The sequence below is a fragment of the Dermacentor silvarum genome, chromosome 3 (genome assembly GCF_013339745.2).
Source record: "Dermacentor silvarum isolate Dsil-2018 chromosome 3, BIME_Dsil_1.4, whole genome shotgun sequence".
NCBI lineage: Eukaryota > Metazoa > Arthropoda > Arachnida > Ixodida > Ixodidae > Dermacentor > Dermacentor silvarum.
In genome coordinates, this window is record NC_051156.1 from 4,447,043 (window position 1) to 4,463,946 (window position 16,904).

General features: G+C 43.3%; 1 protein-coding gene across 3 annotated transcripts in view; it reads left to right on the forward strand.

Moving 5' to 3' along the window:
• LOC119445284 (putative phosphoenolpyruvate synthase) overlaps positions 1–16,904 on the forward strand; it is a 155,887-nt gene that overhangs the window by 107,127 nt on the left and 31,856 nt on the right. For all 3 annotated transcript variants that reach the window (XM_037709597.2, XM_049663190.1, XM_037709598.2), the window contains 7 exons: positions 2,442–2,537; positions 2,988–3,149; positions 5,003–5,137; positions 5,723–5,807; positions 7,070–7,158; positions 11,345–11,407; positions 13,126–13,212. In XM_037709597.2, coding sequence (XP_037565525.1) covers positions 2,442–2,537; positions 2,988–3,149; positions 5,003–5,137; positions 5,723–5,807; positions 7,070–7,158; positions 11,345–11,407; positions 13,126–13,212 — 717 coding nt within the window. The remainder of the gene's footprint in view (positions 1–2,441; positions 2,538–2,987; positions 3,150–5,002; positions 5,138–5,722; positions 5,808–7,069; positions 7,159–11,344; positions 11,408–13,125; positions 13,213–16,904) is intronic.

Below are 16,904 nucleotides of genomic sequence, written 5' to 3' on the forward strand. Positions count from 1 at the left end.
GACGCGGCGACGGGCAAAGAGGGCTAGCTGGGAGAGGTTTCTGTCTGGCATAACATCTTACACACAAGAGTCTAAAGTATGGAATGGCCTTAGAAGGCTAAAGGGGCAGGAAACCCACCCATTACCGCTTGTCAATGAACAAGGGAACGGCTTGGAGGACCAGGCGAATGCTCTCGGTGAACACTTTGAGCGTGTGTCGCGCTCGACCCAGTACTCCGAATCATTTCTTAAGCACAAACAGATAGCTGAACGCAAGGCACTCGACCGCAAGTGCACAAAGAACAACGCTTATAACCTTCCTTTTAGTATCGCTGAGTTAAAAGCTTCTTTGAACATGTGTAAAAGCTCTGCCCCGGGGGCCGACAGAATCATGTATGACATGATTAAAAACCTCCACACAGACACATTAAGGACGCTCCTAGTACTTTTTAATAAAATTTTTACTGCCGGGTACCTTCCAGCTGCATGGAAAGAAGCTGTTGTTATTCCAGTTCTGAAGCAGGGTAAAGATCCCTCCTCTGTAACAAGCTACCGCCCAATAGCGCTTACGAGTTGCCTTTGTAAGCTTTTCGAAAAGATGGTTAATCGCCGTCTTCTACATTTTCTGGAATCGAACAAACTGCTTGATGCGTGCCAGTGTGGCTTTAGGGAAGGCCGGTCGACGACTGACCATCTCGTACGCATTGACGGCATTATTCGTGATGCCTTCATTCATAAACAATTCTTTCTATCGGTATTCCTCGATATGGAAAAAGCATACGATACTACCTGGCGTTACGGAATATTAAGAGACCTTTCCGAAATGGGAATCCGTGGAAACATGTTTAGCTTAATTGAAAGCTACCTTTCTAACCGGACATTCCGTGTTAGAATTGGAAACATTTTGTCTAGGCAATTTGTCCAGGAAACTGGAGTGCCTCAGGGTGCGCAATTCATTGCGCTCCTGTATTCCGCGAAGTTTATTTTATTGCGCATATGTTGATGACGTGCAGATAGGATTCAAGTCATGTAACCTGTCCATCTGTGAGCGACAAGTTCAGCTAGGCCTGAACAAACTGTCCAAGTGGGCTAATGAGAATGGATTTAAGCTCAATCCCCAAAAGAGCTCCTGTGTCCTGTTTACACGAAAGAGATGCTTGGTCTCAGAGCCCATTATTGAACTGCATGGAGAACGCGTTCCTGTGAATGCAGAACACAAATTCTTAGGCGTCATACTAGATTCAAAGCCTACCTTTATTTCTCACATAAAGCACATTAAAGGTAAATGCCTAAGAACGCTAAATATCCTTAAAATCCTGTCGCACGCAACGTGGGGTAGTGACAGGAAGTGCCTCATGACTCTGCACAAAAGCCTTATATGGTCGCGGTTAGACTACGGTGCTATAGTCTACCAATCCGCTTCACCCAGCGCTCTGAAGATGCTAGATCCTGTGCACCATCTAGGTATCCGCCTCGCGACCGGTGCCTTCAGAACAAGTCCCATAAGAGCCTGTATGTAGAATCAGATGTGTGGTCTCTTGAACTGCAGAGGACATACTCTAGTTTCTTATACTTTCTGAAAGTAAGTTCCAACTGTGAACATCCATGCTATTCAACGATAAACGATACAACGTCTAGTATACTTTTTCAAAACCGACCTTCAGTGAGACAGCCCTTTGCACTGCGCGTAAGGAAACTGAGTGAGGACATGGGTATTCCGCTCCCTACACATGAAATAATGGCTCCAGCAAAGCCGCTTTCGCCATGGCTGTGGCAGGAGATAGTGTGTGACTTATCATTTGAGGAAATCACGAAACACGCTTCAGAAGTACACATTCGTATGCAGTTCCTTGAACTCCAGTGGAAGTATTCTTGTCCACAATTCTACACAGACGCATCGAAGTCACACTCCGGCGTATCATATGCAGCTACTGGTCCGTCATTTTCAGAATCCGACGTACTGCACCCGGAAACCAGCATCTTCACTGCAGAAGCTTATGCAGTGATGGCGGCTGTGAAACATATTAGAAAAACAAATCTCACAAAAGCCATTATATTCACAGACTCCTTAAGTGTAGTGAAAACTTTAAAATCAATACACAAACATAAAAATCCTATAATCAACGACCTTTATGCACTGCTATGCAGAACCTACATGTCAAACCAACATGTTGTATTACGCTGGGTGCTGGTAGTGGTCACTGCCGTAAATGTGGCACTTTCATTCCCGTCGATGTGGAGTTTACCAGCACACCGGGTTGTAAGTTACACGGCTTTCGTACGTTACAACGCTGTCATGCCGTACCATGTTATCATCTCCCATCGGAATGCGGGCGCCACATGCGGGTATCGAACCTGCGTCTTCTTGCTCAGCAGCGCAGCGCCATAGCCTCCGCGGCTTGTTTCCAGCTTTAAATATTACGATCATTTTCATGCTCATTACATGGGCGAATTTCTCGCAGGAAGACACCAATGATCGGGCGAAGAGGCTTCACAATCCTTACCACGATCGCTTCTTCGTCACAGCCCTGGGGAATGTCTTCTTCCCGGCATCGAACGTGAGTTATAGCCTACACATCGCGAGCTGTCAGCAAGTGTTTGCATCATCTCGGCGCAACCTTGCACGAGTTCCGTATTCTAGGTTGCCGATGTAAAACTGAGCCGCCCTGAGAGCTACCATTTTCGGCAGCGATATCTGGCAGCTCGTTCATGATGCGAATTTCAGATTTACATCTGCGACCTACTTATCTGCCGCAGTGCTGTGTGAAGGCGACGAGTGGAATATTTCTAGTATTGTACGTTCAGACCAGCGCTTGATGTGACATTTCCAAGCACATCACTTGGCCGAAACGTCTTAGGAACCTCCGAAGTTCCCCTGTAACAGCTTTGGGCATTCCATGAGCCATCCCTAGTGTTCTGTCTTAATTTTTTTTTCTCCAGCCAGCAGTCGTACCAGATATGCCTGCAATCGGGAACTATGTTAATTGACTGGCTTCTTCTTCACGCAGGACATTTTCAACATGCGGGGAGACGGAGCCTTCCGCAAGGGGCTGGCGTACGCCATGCGCGGTGGCTGCATGGAGGACGAGGACGTCAATCGCCTCATGTGCGAGCGGGCGAAGCTGCGATTTGCCGTGCCCAAGTTCTTCAGCTTAAGGAAATTGGTGTCGGTAAGTGTGCAGCTCTATGTGAGACTTTGTATGGAGACATTACAATGCTAATTTTAAATATGACCGCGCCCACCTACCAAAGCGCAAGTGTTACATAGAATACTTCCGTATCAATGGTCGACATCGGTATGTTCCGTGCAGTCTCCGTCCGCACCATCATTACATGCGCGAGGCAAGATTTGGAAGCAGGAGATAAGTTTTCCCAAAAACTGTCAACGCAGCCATCTGAACGCTCCCACTGCAAAGCTATACATTGGTTCGTGTCAGTGATTATTAGGAAGTTTGATTATCACAACCTCAGAGTGAACTTTCAGATATATTACCGAGCTCGTTGTGATACCCGCAGCAATGAGTTTAATCAGGCAGGTATATACCACACGTTTATATAGGGTGTCCAGCTAACATTAGCGAAGCTGTTAAAAGAAATAACTAGAAAGAAAAGAAACTGGGCTAGATACGGTTATAAGACCTACGTTGTTCGGTCTGATTCACACATGGTATATGGGGGTCTTTCTAGGTTATAATTGTAGGTCATTGACTTTTTTTTTGAAATGTGTCCTGGTGAAGCAGTCTTTCGTCGTTTATGTATATGTAAAAATGTATATTTTTGCGGTCGACAGTACCTTATATTTCTTAGATTCTGGTCTTCCTGTTCATTTGATTGGAATTAGCGCCTTTTCCGTACACTTACGCTCCTGCAATAAAGCCAACTCCCTGACAACAAATGTGTCGGTCACGTCTTTGTTCCGAAAACCTGACTTTCATACCTTATTAAATAGCTCTTCTTGTGTCTTCTCATATTGGTCATCTATTGTAGTATTTAGGTTTCGTAAAATGTTTCGGCGTCCACGGTTATAAAAATATATTTTCAAACCCGCGCATCGAGCCCATCTGTACTAATATATGTACATTATGAAGCCTAGGACTGGGAGGTCACCGCCTATGAGGCTGAAACGTTTTCCGCAGAAATTATTTTTGTGAGTTACCATTTAATGTAGAGCACAGTTACAACAAACCTAACGAGAGTTTGAATTACTACAGAAATAACTGTTCAAGTTATGACCCATATTCCCTTTGACTCGCACACACAGCCTCTTTTTATCGACCTGAATATTTTGCCTTTTCCTCATATATAATTTGTTTCTTATTAAAGGTCAAAATACTTCTCCTAAAGATGATGATGCTTGCATAGAATATCTTGTAGTTCAAAATATAAAAATTGCATATAGCACAGCGCCAGAGAATGCAGAAGAATTTCTTACTCGCGAATCAGCTTCGGTCAAGGAATGATAATATACATGCCGCCAAGGAGACTAAGCGCTTTGTAAAGGGGCTACCCAGAATATGTCGTAATGAATCATTAAATACAGTTGCGTTCTGTGCTCACGTAATATTGATCCTGATTAGAAACAAGCTTTTTATGGGCTTTGGGATCACTCGTTCTCTCTGCATTCCGCTGCCTTTATCGTAACGGGACAAAAAGCTTCGCAAAGCCTATAATCGCTTTTTACGGTCAACATACGGGTATACTGGATGTGTGCCGAGTATGGAATATGCTTGACATTTATTCTTACTTTTTTTGCCTTGCTCGTTATCGGCAAATCAACTCAAGTTAAGAACTTGTCCATGCGAAGTTCATTGCGACGTAGAGATTTATACGCGTGTTCCCTTTCAATAACGCCATTTTCACCCATGCCTGCAGTAGAAATAGTAGACATGCAAGCGCCCTCAAGTGGCTCTTTTGTGAATTTGACCTGTTCACGATGTTCATTCTGCAGGATGTTCATTATTACTGTGGTCGCAGTGTCGTGCAAGTTTACCGATCTGACTACTTCTTCCATCTACCCAAACAGGATCTATGGAACTGCGAAAATATTGTGAAAGAAGGCTACAAGAAGTATTATGACATGAAACTTCCGGTCCAAAAAGGAGACGACTCGCGCAAAATCTTTGAGGAGGTCTGCAAGTCACTCATAGTCATTTCAAGGGCAAGTGTTGATATTTTCGTTGTCACAATTGAAATCAATTTCTTCCCTGCCTAATCTATGTCGCACGTATCGCAGTACACGTATCACAATACATGTATCACATTATGCGCACCAAACGTTATCATCAGCGCTGCATTCGCGATATTGTGGTTTCTTTGCGCTAGAATTTATACTGATTGTTATCTCGAGTCTCGGACGCCTCAGGTAAAAGGCAATTCCTTAAAGAAAAGTTAAAATTTATATTTTCATCCAAGTGCATCCTGCCTTGCGCTAGCTGATTCCAACTCACGCCTGCAAATATTACACATACGAAAATATCTTGTCTCACCAGTTGGACAGTGAAAGCCGATCAGGGGTCTTTTCTTGAGCATGGCCATTAACTGAATCCACAAGGAAACAGCGCCTCTAACGATCAGGTGACAGAATTAGAGCCGTTTTAATTTTATTTTCTCCTGTGCAGAGTAGAAAAGGGCACTCTTTCTCGTTAACCTCCCTCCATTTGTTTTTGTTTCTCTTTCTATCCTCCAAACCAATTACCGCAGCGCTGTGATCGACAAAATTTCAATTTTTCGCCGCTTCTCGCAGTGTGTGCAAGTCCACGGGGCAACCAACACGTTTTCTATCATGGCCAACAGCCTGGCGTTCACAATGCTTGCCAAGCTTCGCCGAGGTAGGCACGCATCTGTACGCCTTTTATGCACCAAGTGAACGTTTTGAGGATGTTAGCTAAGCGTCAAGGTAAGCATGAGGGATTTAGCAATTTTTGTATAACTGGACTACCTCCTTTTAGAGCGATAGCAGTACTACTCCAGGTAGAAACCCCGAAAATGCCTGGTTCCGTAAGTCTGACCTTCAACCTCAGTCAAGGTTAAACTGGAACTTAGCCTGCCACTACCGGCGGCTGCTGCTTACGCCGCGTGGGCGCCCATATCTTCAAAGCGGTCTGCGATGTGGACAAAGTGCGGCCAGTGCTGGTCGCTTCGTATGCGCTGTGCTTTCGACGCTTAGTTCGCGTTGAAGAGAGACGCAGCATGAAGGTCAATTCGCTCGCTGCTGCAGCCGCGCCGAGCAGCGTATGTGTGTTGTCTTGTGGTGCAATTGTAGAATGCGGTAGTTGCTGACGGCGCCAAGCAGCGTCTGTCTTTTCCCAAAGCAAGCAAAACCGTGCTATCGCTCGACAAACTTGGTTTAACCGAGTTCAGCCGCGGTAAATTTTTCACTTTGTCAGAAATTAAAGTGTTTTTTATTCAATTTTCAACCGCATGAAAAGCTGTTTCTCTCCACAACATACTTGTGAAATATGCCCTCTGATGTTAAAGTGACGCATTCTCTACAAATCATAGACGGAGCGAGATAAAAAAAAGAAAATGCACTTCATGCAATTTCTTCCAGAACTTCACAAAGCAGTACATCCACCAGGACAAAGTGGCTTCGCCTTGCGAAAACACTATTCGGCACTTGGCACTATGTTGTAACCACCATAACACATCAACGCGCTACCATTACATGAGTGCCATTCCATGCCTCCGCCTATATGCGTGATGACTCCCACGCTTTTGCACGTTAGCTTGTGCGCCCAGGATTGCGTGTATGCACGGAACATGTTTCTCTAAGCATGAGTTTGGTCATATGACTGAGGTTGTCAGGTCATGCGAAAGGATGCATTGCAGTGTTTGTTGCTGCTTAGCACAATCATTGACACGGAGTCTGTAATTTTAATTTTCTATTGGAAGCCGCGAGCTTAGTAGCCTACGCTAGCGCAGGACGCCATCTCGTGTAAAGAGCCAGTATATTCGCGTAGCTATGTGATGGTGCGCCGGTGGAAGGCCCACTGTACGTTCCTTCGCAGCTTACACGCTTCTAACCGGGCAGTCCCGCGTCGCCATCTTTTTCATCGCACCTCCTGCTTACACACACCCTGTATATGCGCAGAATGGACAGACGTAGTGCTGTCTGACTTCGGATCTCTCATGACCTCTGCTGGTGACGTGTGGAGCGCCGAGGTGCCTTGCGCACTGCAGGTGAGAGGTACATTTTATGCTGTTTATTTCACAATCAAGTTCAAGTTTATACATCAACAATGTCAGTTTTACAGAGAAGTGCATACATAATTAGTACATACGCAGGGAGTCCCAAAGTTAGAAACTGTCAGGGGGACTCCCATACATGAACAAAATGAAAAAAACGAGATATAGATCAAGCATTGGTTACGGTGATTTTACAAACTATTTGAAAAAATAAGGAATAGAGGAAAACAAGAATATAAGAATAGAGGAGAACAAGAATATAAGGCTGTTTAGTAAGACAAAAAATGGCAAAGAAAACTTGTGTAATAAACAAACAATGCAAGTTTACAATACAAGAAAAATGGGGAAAATATACCATCTAGTATTATCGCTACGTCAGTTATTATTATTACAATCACCGATAAAATCAAGAAGGCAATCGACCATGGCTTGCTGGTTGGAAGTGTATTTATAGATTTAACAAAAGCTTTTGACACCAATAATTCCCAAATTCTTATGCATAAACTTGAATCTTACGGCATAACTAGCCCGCCACTTCAGTTCATTTCTAGCTACCTAACCAATCGTACTCAAGTTGTTCAGATTGACGGCAAACTCTCATCTGCTAAGAACATATATCAAGGCGTTCCTCAGGGCTCGATCCTAGGCCCGCTACTGTTTCTACTATTATGGATTAACAACCTACCTAACGTTCTGACCACTACCTATGTATATATGCAGACGACACGACTATTTTTACTTGCGCTAATAATGTCGACGAGCTACAGCGAAATGTTAACGTTGATCTGTATAACATAACTTCCTGGTGTCGAAAGAACATGTTGTGCATCAATGCGCTAAAAATGGTTTTTATGGTTTTCATTCCTTCCCGACCATAATTTCCAAACCTATATCTGTGTGTCTCGACAACAACCTAATATAACATCTGATAGCACAAAGTTTCTAGGCGTAGTTTTAGACAGGCACCTGAAATTCAGTCTTCATGCGCTGTCGCTTTTCCGTAAGATTTCTTTTGGAATACGCTCCATAATCAAAACCCGCTCATATTTACAGCCGCGCATTATCCATTCCCTTTATCATGCACACATTCACAGCCATTTATCTTACTGCATATCAGCCTGGGGTAACACTTCCTTCGCACACCTCAGACAACTTCAACGCCTGCAACATCAGGCGCTTCGTCTCATGACTTTCAGCCATTTCCTATCCAATGCAACGCCACTCTATTGCAGTTTAAACATTCATCCTCTTCATCAGCTCTTTCAGTTTAAGTTAACAATCGTGATATATAAGTTATTTCGTAATATTGCACATATAGATGGCTTTGTCATTGAAACTTTTGTAAATACTAACGTTACTAGGTTCTCTGAACTTGATAACCGCCTTTTACCTAAAATGCGCACAAACTATGGTGAGTTAAATACCACATTTGCGGGAATCAAACTGTGGAATTCTATTCCACATACCATTAAATCATCACCCACAGAACGTGTATTCAAGAACCAAGTCAAGAAATATTTTACACAACTCTCTTCATCCTAACGACATAGTTTTGTTATTGTAATAATATTTAACGTAGCTATAATAATTAAAATATAATAATTGACGCCTATATAAGCACAATAATCGGGCTACTCTATTGTTGGATGGATTAAATTAGGTGTTGCGATGAAATTGGAAAATCTGCCAGCATAACTTGGAACAGGCTAGCGCAAGCCAGCTAATTAGAGATATCTAGGAGAATCCTTCATCCTGGAGTTGTTCTAAAAGTAGGGTGAGGGTGACGACGAAGATGATGATTCATTATTGAAAATAGCGGGAACGGACAAGGACGTGTGACTGGACACAAGACGAGCAGCTGAATTTTTTAGCTAGCTGTTCGTAAGCGGTAATCGTGTGTTCCACACTCTTCCTTGACCGTTCGCGCTTTTCGCAATAATGTAATCTACTTTAATAATGTAAGCTGATCAACTTGCTCAGTTTGGCCATTTTAATGATGATGATGTTAATGATGAGTATTGGTCTTCATATTATTATTAATTATTATTATTAGTAGTAGTAGTAGTAGTAGTAGTAGTAGTAGTAGTAGTAGTAGTAGTAGTAGTGAGACGTAAAGGAGCATATATGTCCTTGTTCTCACACGCATCTTCAATATTTCACTGAAGTCTAGTACGTTCCCTACTGCTTCGAAGGCATCAAATGTCGGTGCCCGTACATAAATCAGGTGCTATAAGTACGGTTACTAACTACTGGCCCATATCTGTCCTCTGCGCTGCGTCTAAAGTGTTTGACTCTATACTCCATTCCTTGCTTTCTGTTGGTGCTGAGGACATTTTAATAAATAAATAGCACGGCTTTGTATCAAGGCGCTCCACAACAACGAACTTGGTGACGTTTATGACGCGTGCTTCCACTGTGATGCATAGTAGGGGCCAATTAGGTGTTGTTTATTTTGACCTAAGTAATATTTATCATGTATTTTGCCATGAGTTCCTCATTACAAAGCTCACGCAACTGACATACAGTCATTCATCACTGTCCTAGATATAATTAATGAAGCAATAGATCGTTCTTTTTTAGCATTAATGGGCACAACTCTGTTAGGTATGAGGTTCTCTTCTGACTTTTTGTGAATGACCTTTCATTGTTAATTCAGCACTCTTCATTCCTTCTATATGCTGATGACTCCAAGCTATCTGAGAGTGTCAGAAGTGTTCTCGACTGCATTGACCTCCGAAAATGCATTTTTTTCACTAACTGGTGCAGAGGCAATAAGTTACTATTAAATCTTCCGAAACTATGGTATTAAGCTATACGCGGAAAACACACCATGTGCAATTTTATATAACCTTCGGGATGCTCCATTGCCCAGGGTCGATGAAATCAAAAGATTCGGTGTGTACATTGAGAAAACATCATGCTTCGCTCCCCATGCTAAATACGCGAGACAGCGCACTCTTTGCGTTCTTGGTATTGTTTCTCGTACATCGCATGACTTCCGCTCAACTGCTGCTTTTCTGAAATTGTATTCTGCTGTATGCCTTCCACTACTGGAGTACGCCTCTGTAGTTTGAGGTGGAATCTGCAAGTCTAATTCGGACCTCACTGAACTCATCCAGACTAAATTGATAACAATTTCCAATCACTGCTTTTACGGTTCTGGCAACCATAGTTCCGCCCTCTCAAGTATACCTCAACTTTCACATCTACAATCAACCCAAATCAGCCCGTTTTTTTCCTCCATAAGGTGGTTCATTGCACTATACATTGCCCAAAGCTTCTTGATCGTGTACTATTTTTCGTGCCACAAAAGTATACCAGGCTGCAATCCGTGTTTTCGGCGCGGCCTTGTTGCAGTAGTCACTGTCCTATGACTCGACTTCAAAAGACATGTAATAAGCATTATGTCTGTATAGACATACTTCCGGGTTCATTTGCTCTGCTTTGTAAATGTGTAGATAATCATGTATGAATATTTGGCTCTTACGCCTACCTCTTCCTGTTTTTTACCATTGGTTTCTATACCTCAGGTTGTTTTGTCTGTCACATTTGTCTTCTCCGTACAGTGTGTCTTGTGTATTACTTTTTAAGTAATATAAGAATATAATAAACATTTGATTGATAGACCAACTCATTCTTTCATTGATATTTTTATGGTATGTTAGACTTCTGCTCTTTGGCAGCCCTGTTCATCCCAGGGCTGCCGAATGTGTTGAGCTTCGTGACTGAATGAGATCTCGATTTCGCGTAAACTTTCTCAAACTAGGGCAGAGTGCGTCAGACCTGCTGAGTACTCTGGCCTAGTTTGGGCCATAGTGTGCTATAATTTGTCATTCATTTCTTCTGCAGTGATTAGCAAATACGGATTATACATGAGGCCTTACTTTACGGAAGCAGGCAGCCCAGAACTCACTAAGAACTTGCGGTCCTTTTTTTACGCCCCGTCTTGTTTGACGACAAGAGGGACAGTTCTGAACAGTGACTATACCATGTTTTACAGACTATAGCCTATGCACTACACATTTTCAAATGATGAATTTCTGTGCTAGGTAGGATATCAATGTTTACCGAGCGTTCGGAAATTTTCGTTTCACAAGCTGCCAGACCTGTAGACTTTTGCATGACACCTGCGCGTCAGATTAATCCAAGCTTTTATGTCTTGCTCCTATTTATTACCCAGAAAATGGCGGCGGCGATTAGCAGACACCCAGAGGCCGAGAAGTTCAAGAGCATGGACACTGAGGTAATTGTGGTCTTTAAACATTTACCATCTCTCATGAAGTTCACACTTTTGTTTCAACACCACTTAATCTTTTTGCACGTGCGCTGTGGAGGGCTAGTTAGATCTTCCTGCATCCGTGACATCTACCTCGTAAGTTGCATAAGCGCTGAATCACAAAATTATCCTCAATATACGTACCTTTACTGAAGTAGCACAGGCACATCTTGCTCCCTCTGCTAGAATATAGGAGGGGCCTCTTACCAAAGCGGACGTATCAGAACAAAAAAAAAAGAACGTTGTTTTCCCGAGGACAACAGCGGATATGCTTTTCAGTATTAGTGCCCGCTTGATACACGCTGTGTTTTGTGACGTTATGTCTTGCGTGACTACCTAATTAGGCTTATTTCTACGGAAAATATTATAAAGGCACTTTTCATTGACTTTTCAAACCTCTGGCTCAATACAGTGTTATTGCTTACCTATGAACGCTGGGCATCAAGATATTACTCTTGCTTATCAACATGCTCTTGGCGCACGTTTAGATGGTTCCATACTGATGTTGTAATGTGGAGCAATATACAGTTATAAGGCTTTGTCGTAAGGCATTGCCGTAAGTTATTGCCGTAAGCTCGGCTATTAAGTCTGGCAAGTCGATGGCATAAGCTGTCTACTCGTCACATCTGCCAGAGAAGCCATCTTCGTCAGATGTTTTGTCTTCAGCACTCCAAACGATGTCGTCCTTGCAGCCGTCGAGTGTTTGGACATGCATCCTTTCTTAAAGCCGATATTAATATTCTCCACTAACAGATGCGGTGGGCGCAATGGAGGAACTCTGTTTGCTGGGTACTTCTGCTAGCTTTTTTCACGAATATTAGTCGAGACTCTTTAGGCATGAATATAAGTCTATGGGATACTGGATACTGGATAACATTTCCGAAATAAATGCTGGCTCTCCCGTAATCGAGCGTAGGTGTAAGCATGAAATGACTGCTGCCTGTGGTGCCGCCGCCTACAACAGCTTTTCTTCTTCCAACAGTGCAGCGCGCTCAGCGTCTGTCACCACTTTTTCTTCTTGTCGCATCGAAGTGGTCGACTGCAAATGTGCGGCCTTAGGTCCCCTGTGTCTGCTTGTTTCGCTATTGGAAATGACAAATAAAAGCTTGAGCGTACTAAAAGTTACATCTTCAGTTATATTGTGAACAAACATTAGGAAGAAATCAAAAGCAATATTTTTTGTAACTTGTTTGGGAAGTATCTAGCGTGTGTAATGCGGTCCTGTACAAAGGGTTGGGGGCCAGAGACCGCATTTTCCTAACTTCTGACAGGTTGCCCGGATGATCTCGTTCTCTTCTTGCAACGCTGCACAGATGTTCTCGTTTGAGTGCCTGGATGATCTCGTTTGAGAGCCCGGATGTTATCGTTTGAGTGCCCGGATAACGGCTCTGACTTTGGTTCAAGGTCACTTGAAGGTCGCTGACAACGGGAGCTAAAATCATTTCATGCTTAAAAAAGGTTGACCTATATTCGAATGAATACGTTAGATGCAGATGAATTTTTGGTGCACATAAAAACAGGACATTTTTTAGTGGTGTCACTATCACTTCTGAATATTTTTTATCTGTCCGTAAATTCACTCCCAGTCTTTTTTCGCTAGTTTCGTCGTCGCTCTGGCGCTCTTTTACCACACTTTGTCCCTTGCGCCGCAAAACACCAAATTCATCAGCATCATCGTTATGCAGGATGCGCTGCGCTGGCTTCAGGAGAATGACACCGGAAAGACGTTAAAGGAGTTCCTCAGTCGCCACGGCCACCGCTGCATCAATGAGGTAAGAGCTTTTTATTTTCGTTACGAAGTAGGCCAGCGCGTATTTATACACGAATAATATGACCCATGCGGCTAAAAAAAAAAAGACAAGTGAGGATCTGGTTGCTTAGACGTGTGAAGTTGCGTAACTAAGGGGTGCTAAAACTGAGTTTGCACTACGTATTCCACAAAAAAGGATATGTAGTGCTGTGGCGGACACACGTAACGCTAAAATTGAACTGTCAGGCATGCAACCTTAGAGTACCCGGATTCACTAACAAAACGCAAGAAGTTCTTATTTAGCATATTAAGCTGTCTTCGTATTGGTTGCTTTCGCTAAAATAGAAGTTCCACCAAGTGAGGTGGTTTGAGAGCAGTGAACTGCTTTTTTAAAGTGCGCAAAAGTAAGACGTTGGGCGTTAGCTTGCGTGAAAGATGCTTGTTCCTTGAAATATTTAGTCGCTTATTACCCATCACTAAAACATAAATGCTTGAAAGAAACTGTCGACAATGATGGTCCGTTAGATACATTGCTGTGCTTCCATGCCCCTGTGTCTTGCTTGATCGTTTTTGAGCCTTGTTTTTGCGTTGTGCGGCCTACGGAGGAAGTATGCACGTTGCATTCTAATTGAGGCAAACCAAAAGAGCATATCGAAAGCAATGGATGAACTTAAACTTGCACACGCTCCAGTATCCACCGCCGTAGCGGAGATTAGACCGCCTACAGGCAGTGAAAAAGCACACTGCCACTTTCGGGGAATTTGAGCAAGATGTTGGCGACACGTGCGAAAGTGTAATCACAATGCCAAATTAAATAACAAGTTTGTGCATAAGGCTTGGTGATGCTCACTCCCGACGACAACCTGCGGTTCTTCTCTATTGCAGATAACCGATCAGAAAACCAGGAGCAATCAGAAGCAAAATCTATCGCCCTTGCGTCTGATAGACTGCAGTTGTGGCTATTCACAGATAGCATTCAACGCGGGCATTGCGCATCGGTGCACACTGCACGCACAAAGTTGAGCATATTCAGTAAATCAGTAAACGTGTGCACTAGATTAAACCACACCAAACTTTCCGAAGGTGAGAAATCCTATATGTACGATGCAACTGATGATAGTATGCACGAGCGTCTCAGTGACAATCCCTCTGCACTTAAGGACAGCGCAACGTTGCCTCATCTGCTCGCCCTTTAGACAACAACTCCCCGTCACGCAGGTCAACGTGTTCTGGTCGGTTGTACACTTAAAGGTGTAGTGGCATCTCGTTATTTGCATCTGCACTCTACACTAACATCCGTAACCTTTACATGAAGAAAAAAAGGCCGGAACGTTCTAATAAGTGATTCCGCAGCAAATATTGCTATAATAACAGAAACCCGGCTGTCGAGTAAAATGAAGAGTAATGAATTGTATTGATGCAACGAAACGTTTGTTGTTTACCGATGTGATCATATGGTTAAGATGGGCGGTGAAGTTCTAATTGCAGCGAATGAGAACTTCGAATGGAGTTTGATTTCCACTATCACTAGTCCGAACGATTTATTTTTACAATAAAAAGCTATATTCTCACCAAGTTTCGCTAGCGGTTTTTCTGAGCGCTACATGAATCTTTGAATGAAATTACTGTGCGGTTGCCTGAAGTGCATTTTTTTCATCAGCGATTTCAATTTTGCACACATACAATAGTCAGAACCGTGCCCATTTCCAGACCCATCGTTTGCAGACGCTATCAGTTTCTTAAGCATTTGTTTAGATTTCCATCTGTGTCAACTTGTTTCTCAACCGACACGTGTAACACCCACCACAGCGCAACTACTTGATTTGGTACTGACACCACCTTCATTATCTTCAGCAGCAGCAGCCTATATTTATGTCAACTCCAGGACGAAGGCCTCTCCCTGATATCTCCAATTACCCCTATCTTGCGCTAGCTGATTCCAACTTGCGCCTGCAAATATCCTAGCTTCATCACCACACCTAGTTTTCTGTCATCCTCGACTGCGTTTCCCTTCTTTTAGTATCCATTCTTCGACAGTAATGATGTACCGGTTATCCATCCTACGCACTACATGGCCTGCCCAGCTCCATTTTTTTCTCGTAATATCAATTGGAATATCGGCTATCCCCGTTTGCTCTCTGATCCACACCGCTCTCTTGTCTGTTAACGTTAGCCCTAGCATTTTTTGTTCCATCGCTCTTTGTGCGGTCCTTAACTTGTACTCGAGATTCTTTGTTAACCGCCAGGTTTCTGTCCCATATGTTAGCACCGGTAGAGTGCAATGATTGTACACTTTTCTTTTCAACGACGGTGGTAAGCTCCCAGTCAGGATTTGGCAATGCCTGCCGTATGCACTCCAACCGAGTTTTATTCTTCTGTAAATTTCCTTCTTGTGATCAGGGTCCACTGTGAGTAATTGACCTAGATAAACGTACTCCTTTACAGACTCTAGAGGCTGACTGGCGATCCTGAATGCTGGTTCCTTTGCCAGGCTATTGAATGTTATCTTTGTCTTCTGCATATTAATCTTCATCCCCACACTTACACATTCTCGATTAAGGTGCTCAATTATTTGTTGTAATAGGTTCCCATTATTGCTGAATAGGACAGTGTCATCTGTACACCGAAGGTTGCTGAAATATTCGCCGTTGATCCTCACTCCTAAGCCTTCCCAGTCTAAGAGATTGAATACTTCTTGTAAGCATGCAGTGAATAGCATTGAAGAGATTGTGTCTCTTTGCCTGACCCCTTTCTTGATAGGTAACTTTCTACTTTTCTTGTTGAGAACCAAGAGAACCAACCAACTGTTGTTGTGGAATTCTTGTAGATTTTTTCCAAGATATTCACGTATGCCTCCTGTACTCCTTGATTACGCAATGCCTCTATGACTGCTGGTATCTCTACTGAATCAAATGCCTTTTCGTATTCTATGAAATCACCTCCATATTTCACCTCATCTATAAAACACACCCCCGGCTTGTGTGACCATGATATACTACATTTTACAATATCCCTTCCCACGACTAGTACACGAAAGCGTGCGAAACGCGTAAGGGACTACAGCAAAGCCAATCTTGAAGCTATGAAAGTGTGTTCGGGACGAATTCCTTTTAGATTTCTTAGATAAAACCATTGAAGCCCTCTGGAAGCTGTTCAAAGCAAAAGGTATTCAACACTATACATACCTTTAAGAACCGTATAAAGCGACTTCAACGTACCCTGGTACTCTATATGCTCGAAGAGATTACCTGACCAAAACATCAAGCCGGTATCACTCTGCGCACAAATCACGAAGCGCCGAGTGCTGGTCGATCTTTAAAACAGCTGCTACACCTGTCCTAAGGCTCTCCAAACAACTAAATTCATTTTTTCAGACTACACTTCCAACTTTGTTAAGGACTAACCCAAATGAATCTTATGGTGCGGCAAAGACGAAAAAGTCACAGGCCATGCGCAGCACACGCACCACAGTCACAGCGTAAGCTGAGTGGAGCGGCTTAAGAGTAGCTCCAATTTGGGCACCAAGCACAACAGTGTCTTCGCGGCAGTCTGTTCGCCTCGTTTTGACGAGAACGATGTGAACTGCCCACCCGGCGTCGACGGCGAGCTGCGGCTTGTAATGCTCTCTGCACAGCAGTCTGATGAGCCCGATCAAGCCTTACAACTGCAACTTACATGTCGGGTGCGCTGCGTTTGCAGGCACATTAACTAGAT